At 42.4% G+C, this 14,094-nt stretch overlaps 1 protein-coding gene across 11 annotated transcripts in view; it reads right to left on the reverse strand.

The window, feature by feature from the left end:
- axin1 (axin 1) overlaps positions 1-13,973 on the reverse strand; it is a 29,869-nt gene extending 15,896 nt beyond the window's left edge. For 5 of the 11 annotated variants that reach the window (XM_076752977.1, XM_076752978.1, XM_076752979.1 and 2 more), the window contains exons 1-4: positions 13,807-13,973; positions 12,885-13,258; positions 9,657-9,842; positions 3,385-4,356 (exon numbers count right to left, since the gene is read on the reverse strand). In XM_076752977.1, coding sequence (XP_076609092.1) covers positions 3,385-4,265 — 881 coding nt within the window. In that variant the 5' untranslated portion in view covers positions 4,266-4,356; positions 9,657-9,842; positions 12,885-13,258; positions 13,807-13,973. Of the gene's footprint in view, positions 1-3,384; positions 4,357-6,809; positions 6,963-9,656; positions 9,843-12,884; positions 13,354-13,806 lie in introns of those variants that run through there. The other 6 variants (XM_076752975.1, XM_076752973.1, XM_076752974.1 and 3 more) reach the window with 6 other exon arrangements.
- Positions 13,974-14,094: the final 121 nt, after the last annotated feature.

Genomic DNA, 14,094 nt, shown 5'->3' on the forward strand with positions numbered 1-14,094 from the left:
AATGAGAACAAAACTGAGCCGCTCACATTTCAGAAATCTCACCGAACATTAATGAACGTGTAGGTCATTCTCTTTCAAGTCGGCTGATTTTTTAAAGCTGATCTGAAAGACTGGTTAATGTCTTTTGTTGCCTGTCTCTGAAGATATCAGACACAACTGATGTAAAATTTAGCTTCAGAAAAACCCGAAGGGTGCTGCTAAAAGGCTATTTAAAAATGAAGCGTGTCGTTCTGTAATTCCAGCCAAAAAGCTTGATTGCTGAAATAATGATGTGAAAATAAACCCAAAACTGTGTTTCACTCACTAATTAAAACTTCTGTGTTTTTCTCTTACTTCAAGCAAACATTGATCTCCAATGCAACTGCCTTTGGTTATCCCCCCCCCCCCCCAAAAAGGAAAAAAATCAAACACAAACAAGCACTTTCTTCATCTCGTGTTCTGCGGATATCAACTAGAAAAGCTGCATGCCAACACTGGAGAACGTACTGAGACACCAGACTGGACCGTAGAAAAGACAAGCAGCTGCCCGGTCCATGTCAGATATCGGTTCATTTTGATATTTTAACTGCACAAACTGTCATTAGGATGTGTTCTCTCCCCACTGCCAGTACAGCACCGTGGCCAGTGTCTGAGTCGCAGAGAGGGTCTTATCTGGAAGGCATTGTCTGTCTGTCAGCTGACGTGAATTCCTGTCTCTCCACATTACACTGGTGCTGCAGCAGCAGAGGTCAAATATGGGAACGACTCTGCAGTGTCTGACCATCAATCATTCTGTTGAGACCATCCACGGTGACACATTGTTTTCTACTCCAAGTGGCCTTAATCCTCTTTTGAGGATGTTAGCTTATTACTAATTGAGCAAGTAAACTTTCTTTCTAAAGTGCCTTTCTGAACCAGAGCTACAAGGTGCTACACAATGCAAAATTCTCACTTGAGCATTCAAGAGACACAGCCGACGTAGCGGCACACATGTGCAATCAAACTACAGGAGACATGCAGAGTTATATCCAGATCTATGAACGCTGCACAATCCCCAGCACCAACATATAATAAGCTTTACGAGTTTCACAGTGACATGAGCTGCTGTACTGAGCAATCGCTTCAGTTTTCATTTGAGTTGCACTTTCATTTGCAAGGAGATTTAAAGCGTAAACATGTCACTAATGGTAAGCCACTTTTCATTTGTTTAACATGATTACAATTTCTTATGCCAGAGGATCACAAGTATGTAAACAAGCATCCCCAGATTACTCAGAGCCTTTTAGAGTCAATCACTGTCTTTCCTCTCTATTCCACGGGCTGCTGTGTGTTCAGCCTGGCAGACTCTGTGTGGACTAAACCCAATTTTAGCAACAAATTGGTCACCCCAAACTAATTTTACAATGGGGCCAAATTTCTGCCAGATTGGTTGCCATTTGACGTGCAGTTTGTGGGAGGGGGGTTCACGATGAATGTATTCATTTTCCCTGAGCTGATGGATTTCTGGCATACCACTCTTGCAGTTAGAGCAGATCAATGCTCTGATTTCCCACATGGTTGCTGTCAAAACATCCATTATAATCTGTAGCGAGCTTGTTTTAACATTAGCGGAGCGTTTGTCATGCTGTGCCTAAAACTCCAGTCTTCAGACGGATGTGATATAAGAACATGAATCTGCGGCTCCATATTTTTTTACTGCCATAACATTTGCGCTGACACATTTTGCCTTCATCAAAAAAATCATTGGATATTGCACTTGGCACACTGCAATTTTGATAACATTTTGATTGACTGTTCAGACTTAATCCTGCTGCGCAAATCAAGCGACTTTGCAAGGCACCTACATGTATTTGAACATATCCGCAATATCAACGAAAGAGTGGAAAGCAATATAAAGGCAAGCAGAGAAGAGTACCAAGCAGGTACACTCCAATGTCATCAACGTCATCGACTCGCCCACTCACTCACTGTGTGGCAGGGCAGCAGTGTGAATGACAGTGTGTAAATACAGCTTAAAGAATAGCTCCCGCAGTTGAAGCAGAATTGTAAAGTCTCTATCGGTGGCCTTCATGCCTTAAAAAGGCTTTAGATGTAGCTCTACGCCTGTTTCAAACCAAAGAATTTATCACTTTAACTACTGTCGTGACAAACAGCAAAGGTGTAAATCACGCAAAACACCGGGCCAAATGAAGGTGAACTGGATCTACAAGAAGCTCACACAGCCAAAAAATGCAAACAACTCAGCCATCAAAGGAGAAAAACAGACAGCAGCAGGACAGACGCTGATCATTCCAAAAAAACAACTGAAGGCTGAATTTTAATCTTAGCACAGTCCTCTAATTATGCATCGACGTGCATCAAACTCACTAAAAGATAATGTTTCCCAGCATCAATCAGCAGATGTGCCGTTGCACAGATTAAAACATTAGGGTGAAACTACTTTGACCTCTCACATTGACAATGAAAAGCATTACTTTAATGCCGCTGTTGCACGCACACACACATAGTTGGCTGACATAGCTCTTTCCCTGCAGCAAAACAGTCCAAAGAAACCAGAAAGTTTCTAGAATACCTGCTTCTATTGACAGGTTGAGCTGTTTGCTCGACTGAACCTGGGTATCGAGCCGAGTGTTCTACTTCAAATTTAGAGAAAATAAAACATTACTTTTCGTATTGATTCTGATACAAAAGTGTGTGAAGTCTAAGGCATTTCCACCTTTAAGGAGCACATTGTCCTTCATTTCAAATTCAAGAAGTTCACAGCAGATGTGCATTTTAATGTAAGTAGATAAAGTCAAGAGGAGGGTGTACTGTGCACTGTTTCACTGCTGCAATACTTTTCTTCTTTTTAAAAATGTGTTTGACAAGATCAGAGGCACAGCTATCAAAGCAAGTCAATATCCATGGCTGTGTTCAGTCAATATTAGGAAAGTCTGGGATCTCCAAATTTCATTATGCACAGAGAAACCATTTTCCCCATAAATGCAGACGTGATATTACAAAGAAGAGGAGGAAGAGGAAGGCAAAGATTACAGTTTCCAGGGTAAGTGATTCCAAAAAGCTCCTCCTTTAACAAAATCATGTTGAACTCTTTCACTACAAATCCTTGTCCAATGGGAAAACATGATTCCCACAGTACCTGCTCAAGAAACGCAAAGAAGACTACCTCAACCTTCTAACAACAAACACAGCCTCAGTAGATTCCTTTCCACCACAGGTGTAAATACGCCGTCCTCCTCTTATCAGCTGTCTCTTGTGCTACACTCCGACTCTTTTCATTTCAAACTTCAAGCAGCGTTCATGGTATTGTGGGGTTTCAGGTTTATTTCTAATTCAGAAGCTTGCAGAGAAAATCTATGTGGTTAGAGATGAAGTGAAGCCTTCTAGATTGCAGGGAGGATTTACCTGTACTCGTGACTGTCCTGGAATCTCGTGCTGTTGGCGGCACGCTGTGGTGCCGTCTCCATTAGCAGCTTCTGAGTAAGCCGGCTGCTCGGTGTGGGGTCACACTCTGGCTGCTCCTCCGGCTCGTGGTCACATCTCCACTCCTCATCTTCATTTAAAGTCGGTAAATAACCAGACAGCCCCTTTCCATTCCCGGAAACCGAGCTCTGATCGCTGTACAGCTTCGGGCTCTCTCCTCCTGTCCGCGTATATTCCAAATAAATGTCAGACTTTAGAAATAATGGGTAGGTGTTTTCCTCCATCATCGTCTGTATCTCAGTCTGAGCCTGGTCAAACATTGCAGGATCAATGTGAAGCTTCATGACGCAATCTTTGATGAAGGACTTGGTAGCTGGCTTGATCTGTCTGGAAACAATCCCATTGTTGTCCAGGATGTATTTCTTATAGATAGCTTTTGCCAGTTTCACCTTCTTCTCCTCGTTACCCTCATTAGCTTCGAGTTTGCGGAAGCCACTGCATGCAAACCAGAAGTCCAACATGTCTGCACACTCCTCCTGCTTGAGGAACGTCCTAAACAGATGGATGCCATCTTGGTCATCCAGGAGGGAGTGAAGAGATTCTGCCCACTTTAAGTAGGGTGGTGTAGGGGAAGCACTTCCCTCCGGCTCATAACCCAGGTCCAAGTCAGGTCGCCTGGGTGTAGCCACAGACGCCTCACATTTGAGGTTCTCGTTCTTTGAGGAGAAGCCAAGGTTGCTGTACTGGCGTCCATCACTGCACACCAGCTCTCCTTCTTCTCCTGGGACTGGAGGTCTGGGAGCATCCTCAGTGAAGCTGCCTCCCAGGTCTGCTAAGTAGCCCCTTTTGTCGCTTATGCTCATAGTCCCAGCATCCAAAAACCACGTCCCCGTAGAGCCCACACTGCACAACTATTAGATCCAGACCTCTACTTATGCCACTGCAGAAAAACTCCTGCAAGGAGGAAAAATATATAATGAGACGCAGCTTCACCACATCATTGAAAGGTAGAGTAGTCCTAGCCTCGACAGGGCACAACTATGAGAAGATATTATGACATTCACTCTAGATTAATGGCAAAAACATTCAATGCAGCAATTTACTGATAACACGTTCAAATGAATTCATATTAGCAGATACAGTGCTGACAAAAGGTCAGTGGAATATACGTCAGATATATCAATTATATGCCTGGTTAGAAGAGGACTAGCACCTCTTGAGGGATTTGTGGAATTTTGCAGAGTTTGCATTTTCATCAGATTTCCATGAAAAAGTCATCGTGTGGCCAGTTTCCAGCAGAGCATTAAAATTAACACAAATTCTGCAGAAATCCAGAGGATTTGAAAAATGATGATGATTTGAAAATGTGAGACGAGCTGCTGGTTTGCTTTAAAATGCAGCGCGTTCAGTGCGGTTGGCTGTTTACATGTATGATTACATTCTTTGGCTACACTACAGTGCTGGTACAATAAGCTTGGATCTGAATTAGAGAATCAGTACAATAGAAATGCTATGGAAACTGGTGATGAAATCAGAAAACAACACAAGAATACACTGAAGAACCTTCATGCGCTTGATAAGCGAGCACGCATTCTGCACTATATCGGAAACCCTGTGCAGAAATTGACAACTGGAGTCATCGGGCTTCTAATGTGGTTCGCTAGTCAATAACGGTGCCGCACTGAGTCACGTTCAGAGGTATGTGGCAGTGTTGTGGTAATCCAGGCCAAGAGTCATGGCTTCAGTGCCGGGAAGCTTTCTGCTGGGCAGGATCATGAATACAGTGTTTATGCACTTTGCAGTACTATCCTCTGATTTATATGCATAAGCACATCATTACTTTGCACTGCTGCACCAGCTTCATCCAAATTAGTATTAGTGTATTATCACAATGATAAATTCACTAGAGGTTTACAGCATGAACGTAATAATCAAGCAGTCTTAGTCTCTCTACTATTCGCTGATATGAGCAGCACTGCAAATGATACTTTATTGATCTTTGTCTTCTCCTTATTTCATTTCCCTGTTATCAGAGTGCAGGGCCAGCTGCAGAATAGCATACCTAATGATTTTAGGGATTGAATGTCTTGTTCAAGGACACATCCCAGTCCTCGTGCTCTCTTGCTGAGCAAAGACACAGCAGTGACTATCTCCACCTCTACGGACTGCACTTCCCTGATACCGCTTTAGTGCCGATTTCCTGATGCAACCACGGCGGCGAAAAAAAGAGCCAATTTTCTCTGAGTGTTTCAATTCTCACATCCACGCAGCAAGCAGTCAGTATTTCCTGACAGCTGTGGGCAGGACCAAATCATGGTGACCAGTAATGGCTGTGACCAATCAAAACAAGGAGAGTAAGCGTTTGGTTAAAATACATTTTACACAAATGGCCCTGACTTCACTTTGTTCCATTTTAAATGTAAATGAACACCAACGGTCTGGCAATAAATCTGGAAAAAGTAGCTTCATAATTTCCAAAAGGTTGACAGCTAGGTTTGCTCTAGCTGTGGTATCAAAAACATTTTATTTTAATGGTTGCCATTACATTCCCTTTAGGGCACACCCACTCTCTGTCTTGCTCATACAGATACAAATCATTTCCCTGATTGAACAAAGACAGTAAAGAGAAAATTGGCAGCAGAGCCTTTTCTCTGCACAATCCTGAAGTGTGAGCAGCGCGTGCACTGTGCACGAGGCCAGGTGTGCAGGACTGACAATGACAGCCATACAATTTAGGCAGTTTCAATACATTTCACGCCTTGTTTATCAATGCTAAGGAATGAATCCTCTGGTCAAACTAGCAGTCATCTCGCTACCTGTACGTGATGATGCATCGGCTCCAGAGCTGCTCGGTTAGCGCACGGATATTTAAATTAGCGGTTCTGCGGTCACAGGTGTGCGGCCTGACAGGAATATTTAGAAAGGTTCAGGTGTGAATTCGGCCGGTCACAGTCAGGTGCAGCAAATGTCCCTATTTTACCGAAACTGTATCCGTTTGTTCCTCTGAAGTGAGCCTCTCATCACATTCATGTCTTGGCCTCTCCAGAATGAGCAGAGCAGCAGCGGCTAGTGGGGGAGGGGAGCCAGAAACAAACTCCGTTCACACACACACACACACACACACACACACACACACACAGAGCCAGGCCTTTCAGCAGCCGACCGACAAGTGCACAACTTTGTCACACTATTCACCTATTAATATCTGTGATACCTCCGCTAACAGCTGCTAAACTAAACGAACAACATGACGACCGCAAACATTTCCCCTACCGTCAGAGGACCCGGAGGGAACCCCACATCAATCCCCGGATAGATTTACAACCAGCAAAGCGATGGCACATATCTCCCGACTACCGCAATCCCAATCTCTGAGCTGAGGGAGAAAAAAGTGACATATACTTAACCGGTGGAAATCTTCGTGCTGCTTTCGAGTGCATCGGGAATTTGGATCCCCACAAGTCACCGCCAACAGTGTCATAGTTGCGAAGTGCAAGACTTTAAAAATAACAAAGAAAACAGTCCGCTCTCCACCTCTCCATGGCTGTCTCTCACTGTCTGTGCGGAGCCGAGGCTACGCGGAGATGATGCACAGCGCCTCGCCCGTTCACTACACAAACTACCAGTGTTTAGTTTTGGTACATGTGGTACACTGACTTTTTTTTTTTTTTTTTTTTTTTTTTGTCTCGCTCTGTCTTAAGAATTAAAATAAATGCATTGATTGAGATTGTGGTACTCCCTCTTTTGCTTTTTGGCTTAAAATCCAAAGAGCGTGGCATATTTTTTATTTTTTGACTAAATTCAAAACAAAAACATCTATTGGGGGAAGAAATCAATACATTCAACATATTAATCTCAATGTCACTGCAAGCATTCAAGGAGAATTAAATAAGCACGGGCGTTCTTGTGTGTCGATTGTTTATATGCTGTATATAAATGATGAAGATGTTTGTACAAATGCAAATTAGATTATTCATCATGTCAGATCTTCAGCCTGCATAACAATAAAGTTGCACTCTGGAGATTTTGTTTTTGCATTTCCACAAACTTGGTGGACAAACTTGACGCAGCAGAGGCAGAGTTGTTCTGGTTTCAAAGGGCCTGTCTGTCATGGCTTCCTCTCGTTTGGGGCCCTTTTCAGACAAGACATTACAAGACAAATACAGTACATATTTGCTATTTGAGTGTTACTAATTCAATTTCAATGTGAGAAGTGTTTATAGAGCAGGTTGGACAACAACGTGCTTTGGAGACAGCCGGTCTGCGGGTTTTCATTCCAACTTCAAGACTGCATCAGATCCCCTCGCTGATTAGTTTACATGGGATGAAGGTGCTTTGATCAGTCAAATCACTGTACCATGGCACAAGTTTGAGCTTTCCTGTTACGTGGTGCATTCAGGTGGCCTTTGCCACAAATCTTACCACCAGGAAGTTTCAGCAGAACAGCTGACAAACGGCAGCCATAAACTGAGGGAAACTCCATGATACCTGAGTTTATGAGTTCAGGATATTTTACTGCATCACATAAAGGACAACGACAGGCCAGTCTCTAGCACAACATGCATAATGGCGCAGTGAACAGCAACATTTCCAGGCTTCTAACAATATGCAAAGTGAGTTTCATGTCTGCTTATCAGTACACACATACTGCAGGGACCTTTCCATCTGTCTACTGTCTGTGTCATATTTAACAGTGACATGACCACTCAAACACCAACACTTGGGATGCATTCAATGCAACAATAATTTGCAATGACTTGTAAGAGCCCTCCGTTAAAATGATGTGTCCTAGCTCCCGAAAGTTTTGCGACTGCATTGGAGATACACCTGTTCATGTCCTTCAGCCATCAACATGCCACTTTGCACCATTAGACAAAATTTAAATCTTTATTTTGACCATTCTGCCACAAAGCCTGCACACAGAACTGTAATAATTCGCCTTTATCCACTGTAACAGCTGGTCCTGATGCTTTGAAACAAGAAATTCAATGCAAGAATGTTTCAGCTCAGAACATTTCACTACATTTTAGCAGCATGGTTAAACAGACTTTAGTGTGCCATTACTTTAGAACTTTACAATGCAAAGATGGAAGGATAGACCAAACGCAGCAATAAAGGTTGTTGTCAATTCCTACGCTTTCATGCCAAGCAGTCATTGAGCAGTCACGCCAATTTACCGAGTGGTAGATGAAAGGCCGATGTTAAGCCATAAAAACATAAATGCATTTGATTATGTAATTAGCTCAAACCATTCGAGAGCACGAGAAGGAACAGGAATATATATTTCACACTCTGTCTCATCATATCACCTGAAATACCTGCTCAAACCCAGAAACCTGTTAAAGTGTGTAGTGTACGCTGTGCTTACAATATTCATGCCAGCAAGATAAAACACGAAAAAGACCCAACGCACTTCAGCTTCCTCGAGGCAAAATTGATTTTTTGGCAGCAACAATTTAAGCATCCTGATACTCAAATATTCAGTTTTGTTTTGTTTTGTTTTTTTGTATAAAACATCAATTGTTTTCTGAGTCTGAATTTTTTTCCAGCCATAACACTGATTTCTTTACACTCCTCTGTTGATTTCTGGATGCTGTTCCATCACAATCACACACCATGAACCATGAAAACACTGGACCTGACACAAGTTTGACGATTAAAAAAGAGAGTTTAGACTGAGGATGTGACTCTTTCTGACTGCTCTAACCTAGTCTACAGTCTGCAGAGCTATCTGCTGTTTTATGGCAGATGCAGAGCCTCCTCTATCTCATTCACAGCCCATCCCTGTACTCTGATGAAATACGTAAGCCATGAGGCTGTTTCGTGTGAGGGCGGGTGAAACTGTGCAAAACTAGCATACTTAATTTTCAAGGCAAAGGTCTGGTATCGTCACGACAATGTATAAATTGTCTTTGGGCAAACAGCGTATCAACAATCTCAGCACGTCGGGCTTTTTAATTGGTACTCAAGCTAAAGTGCATTATTTAATGAGCGAGCTTCCTCTCACTGAACATTCATTTTGATGGTCAAACTGGGCGTCACTGTGTCATCATCAACAGACCAGTTGCACTGCTGCATGTGATGAAGATAAGTTACTGTCTTCCACTTGCAAAGGGGTTAAGAGCTAAAGATGAACCAAATCCTTTTCTTTTACTGGTTTTCCTAAGTATTCTGCCTGTGTATGTTCAGGTACTGGGTCTTCATTTTGTAAACAGTTCACATGAAGATGATGAAGAAGCATGCAAATGTCCTACCTTGAGTTTGATTGTCTTCCTCACACAGCCTCCAGGAGTACATCCAGTTATTGAGGATTCCATTGCACGGTTATTAAACACATCGGGCTGCAGTAGTGGAAACATCCCTCTCATCATCTTGACACAAGAAGACCTGGCCAAAGCAGAATGTCGCCATAATAGTTTGTCTCCGCCATCCATTTGTTCCTGAAGAAGAAGAAATATTTGTTAAGTCTACCTTATATCACAGTGGAGGTTCATGCCATAAACTGATAAGGCAGCATGGTGCCTTCTTTTGAAACAAAGTTTTCCCAACAGTGGCTTTCTGAATATAAAGATTTGCCGGATTGAAAACATTTCCTTTTCTCTATCCCTCTGGCAACAGCATGTGACACTGTTGTCATTAAAACACATACACATCTAGTCAGAATCAAACCTGGAACACCCCCAGGACAGACTTCTTGCATGAGAGTACATTTTCTGTCTTACAGCACAGATGCCATACTCATGGAGACACAACGTACTGCTAAATACCACTCCTTAGAATTAACATCCAGTGAGACATAACACATGAAGTCCCACTGTTCACAGATTAAAATGTCAGCAGTCACCAATTATGTCCAGGTGCCTGAACCATCATGAAGCCTCAGCAGCAAACTTAATGCGATGCGGCTGATTAAAGAGCTGAATTCATTGTCATCCATGTGAGCAGTGCATAAACTTTGGCTTTTACAATCTGACGTGGAGGAGAGCGCAGGTGGAAGAGTCACCAGACAGGCAAATCACACATCAAGTCGACATTTACACAGCACCCTCTCAAGCCCACCATAGCTTTCCTGCTAGCTGGAGCAACGCTGAATTATCAGCAGTGCTGTTTCAAACATCAAAACGGTGGTCAGGACCCAGCATGATCAAATAGGGGGCAGTGCTGATGAAACAAGCAAAAAGGAGCCTGCAAATGAGTGCTGCAGGCAGCTGGTGTGGAGGCAAGACGATGAGCCACAAGGTGTTTTCAGACCTGCAGCGACAGTTTTTAATCAAAGGGAGGAGGGCGAAGAAAACTACAACACAAACTACAAACACAGCTTCAAGAGGGCCGATGTGACCGCATATCAGTCCACCCTGATCAACCAAAGCTGGGGTCGGTCCAAAGCCGTGTCTGATGTGGACAGACTTCTCACATGCAGACGTTCAAGGTTACTTCACTAATGACATGCTCATCAGAAAGAAATATGTCTATACACTAGTACTGTCTCTCTGTGGTCCAACTGTACATCTGCTGAACTCCATGGATGCAACATGAACTAATACTGAGCTGCTCCCATTTCTTTGTTTTGTTTCTGACTGACACATTTTACTTTTTACTTTTTGTACATTTCACAATATTGATCAACCAGGATTATTATAAACAACTTTTTCAGCACAGAAATGGCTGTGAGTACACAGACTAGAATCAAAATAACAGCTAATAGTCACATCAGGGAATTTATGGTCATATTTGCCAGAGCATTAATCCATTGTACAAAGCTTTATTTGCACCAGAGAAAAACATAAAGAATAATAACGCAAAAATATTCTAAAAGAAGATTTCCATCCCTGTATCATAATACAGAATGACAATGCATTTTGACTTGTACTGGCATCCTATTTAAAAACTACTTTCACAAACATTTAAACTGCATTAATGAAATGTTTCAGTAACACAAGAGCGTGAAGTCGTGCGACCAGGAGGTTGGTAAATTGAATCTCTTGAACAGCTAGAAACGGCTGGGTGCGGAGGGTGAAAGAAAAATACTCTTCCCTTCCTCAGCAACCACAAACAAGAAGCCCTTAAGCAACTGGCAAGTAGAGCTGCTCAGTAGGCAGAGGAACAATAAGCAGACATTTCTCTCTCCAGCTCTGAGGTGTGACTGTATGAGGCAGACCTGGTTATTTACGAAATCTCAGAAGCTTATGTATAAGTGGTGTTTAGTGTCAGAATTATGAAAGAAATGTGGTTGTGAAAAGCCTTCAATAAGAGTTGTTCCGGATTATTTTTTAATGTGTTCACTGATCAGTGATATTCATTTCTGATTGCAGAAAAATGCTAATTCTGTAGTTTGTGGCTTGTAAAAACAGTTGTTCCAATCGTGACTCCTAAGGAAGGATGCATTCAAATGTGCGAATGATTTTGGTTCCTTACAGGGAATTAGACCAATGTTTTCAAATATTTTGGAATTCTTAAACATGCTGTTGCTGTTAAGTGTTACCAGAGGACAACTTCATGTTTCCCAATTCAGTCCTTTCAGTTGTCTTTTGTTCCACCTGTCAGTGTGGATTTAGACTCCCTAGTAGGCCTTGGCTGAAATAGGCTTATCTCTATTGAAGACTCTCTGATGAACAAAAGCCCATTAAGGCGTTTAAATGAATGCTCCCATTCTGAGTGCACACAATAGAGATTTCTATTTTTCAAATTGGCTGTCTTCAAAGAATTCACTAAAAGTTAAGACGAACAAAAGAAACAACAAGACATGAAGACAAGACATCTTTTAAAGCCCTCAAAATTAAAAGTGGAAAACATACATGGAGCTTATAGACTAAACTGAGACACTCCAAACCATAGATATGATTAATCAAGTTATTTAGATAAGAGGGGTTTAATGAAAATGTGTCAGGCATATTAAAAGGTATTCAATGTTTGTTTTAAGTTCTGAAAATGATTCAGAGAGAAATTTCCAAAGACTGTCAGAAAATGTATTCTGGAGTCCTGCTGATATCCTTTGTCCTGGATGAATATATCATGACTAACAAGGCTTGGAGTGGATTAGGCACAGAGGATTGAGCAATTTGCAGACTTGAGTTTATTTTGCTGGATATTTTAGCTCACAGAGCGCCAGACTGCCATAAAAAGGAAAAAATCTTATTAAAAGGCCCTTATTTCCTATGGTGATATAATACCAAAGACGTACGTCCGTAGCCATGTACCAAATGGCGAAAGTACGTTGTCAGACATCTGCTGGCTTGAAAAAAAATCAAATTAATTTAAGCGTTCAGTCTATCGGGGTCTTCAGCCGTCTGGTCATGGGATGCACATTCACTGGTCAAATCAAATGATGTGCTTCGGTTTTGATGAGAGGGAGGACACAACAAAACCAGTATGGCACTGGCATGAAAAACGATAACAGACATAATAGAACGATAAACAGTACAATGGAAAGTTACTGCTAACCGTAGTTTTCATCCTCAGAGATTCAAAAGCAGACATCATACCTGTCGGTTTACCTTACTGTGTGGGTCTTGGTTTTGTTGTGTTGAATCGCAGACTACTCCCACCGCTTTTCTATGGATCGAGTATAGTCCTTCGTAGTCTGCAGTGAAGACTGCCGCCATCTTTAATCACAACAGAGTCCATCTGTCGATGGTTCTTCCCTTTCTAGCCTCTCGTTCTGTTCCAGTCTCTCTGTTCCAGCCCTCTGTTTGTTGTGGGGGGTTCTTATTTTCCATCCAACATCAAACCACCATATCGACAGGCTCATGGGCCGCCCAGTAGGGGGGCAGCTTGAACATGCTGCATTGGCTGTTGTCCTTTTCCAAGCCGCAGATTAACTGACCACATTTATTTTTCTCAGAATGATACAGACAGCCTGCAAAAAATAATTTCAGCTCTCAGGCCTTTGATTTCAACAAGCCTGGCCTCAAAGCTCCACCATGATTGTCCCTGAACGCATCTTTTCCTCAGCGCTCTGATTGATGGGATTTGGAGGTCTCTTTGATTGAGGCCACATCTGTATAACCACTTGCAAATTTATAAACCATAGATTCTGATCATTTAAGCCAAAAAACTGTTTTGACCTTTTTTTCCCCATTTCCAGCTGTTCCATCACACGTAACATAAAAAGCACATCTTCCTTTTAAGCAAAGCTCAGCTGGGGCTCTTTGATCTCACCAACTCAAACTAAATTTGACCTGAGTAGCCTCGGACTACATGTATAAGTATAAGCAGACTGTCTGCCTTCCTTCAACTAATGCATTTCATTTAAAGTGACACTTCCTTTTGGTTCCTCCTGGCTCTTTTCTGCATTCAGAGCTCGAGTGCAAAGGCATATCTTGTTTACTGTCACTGTTTTGTTCCGCCAAACTCTTTCAGTGAACAATAAGAGGAGTTGAATTTCAAAATGGCAGATGCTCTCACCTTCCTCTCCTGCTGTGTGGCTCGTCGGATCTGGTTTCTGTTGTCCGCCATGACTGGGCGCAGTCCCCTGCCTGCCACTCTGCAATACTTTCTCGTACTCATAAACCTGTTTCTCATTCTTCCTAGTGTGTTGCTGAAAGATGAGCATCTTTACTTTGTATTGCAGCTTCAGCCGTGCGACCCTATTGGAGGAAACAAGGACCAGATGATTGTCTGCACAATCGTATTGTAGCTATGGTAACAGACCCAACAGGCATGAGTGATTGTGCACCTAATTGCTCCGTACAC

The sequence above is a fragment of the Chaetodon auriga genome, chromosome 16 (genome assembly GCF_051107435.1).
Source record: "Chaetodon auriga isolate fChaAug3 chromosome 16, fChaAug3.hap1, whole genome shotgun sequence".
Taxonomy (NCBI): Eukaryota; Metazoa; Chordata; class Actinopteri; order Chaetodontiformes; family Chaetodontidae; genus Chaetodon; species Chaetodon auriga.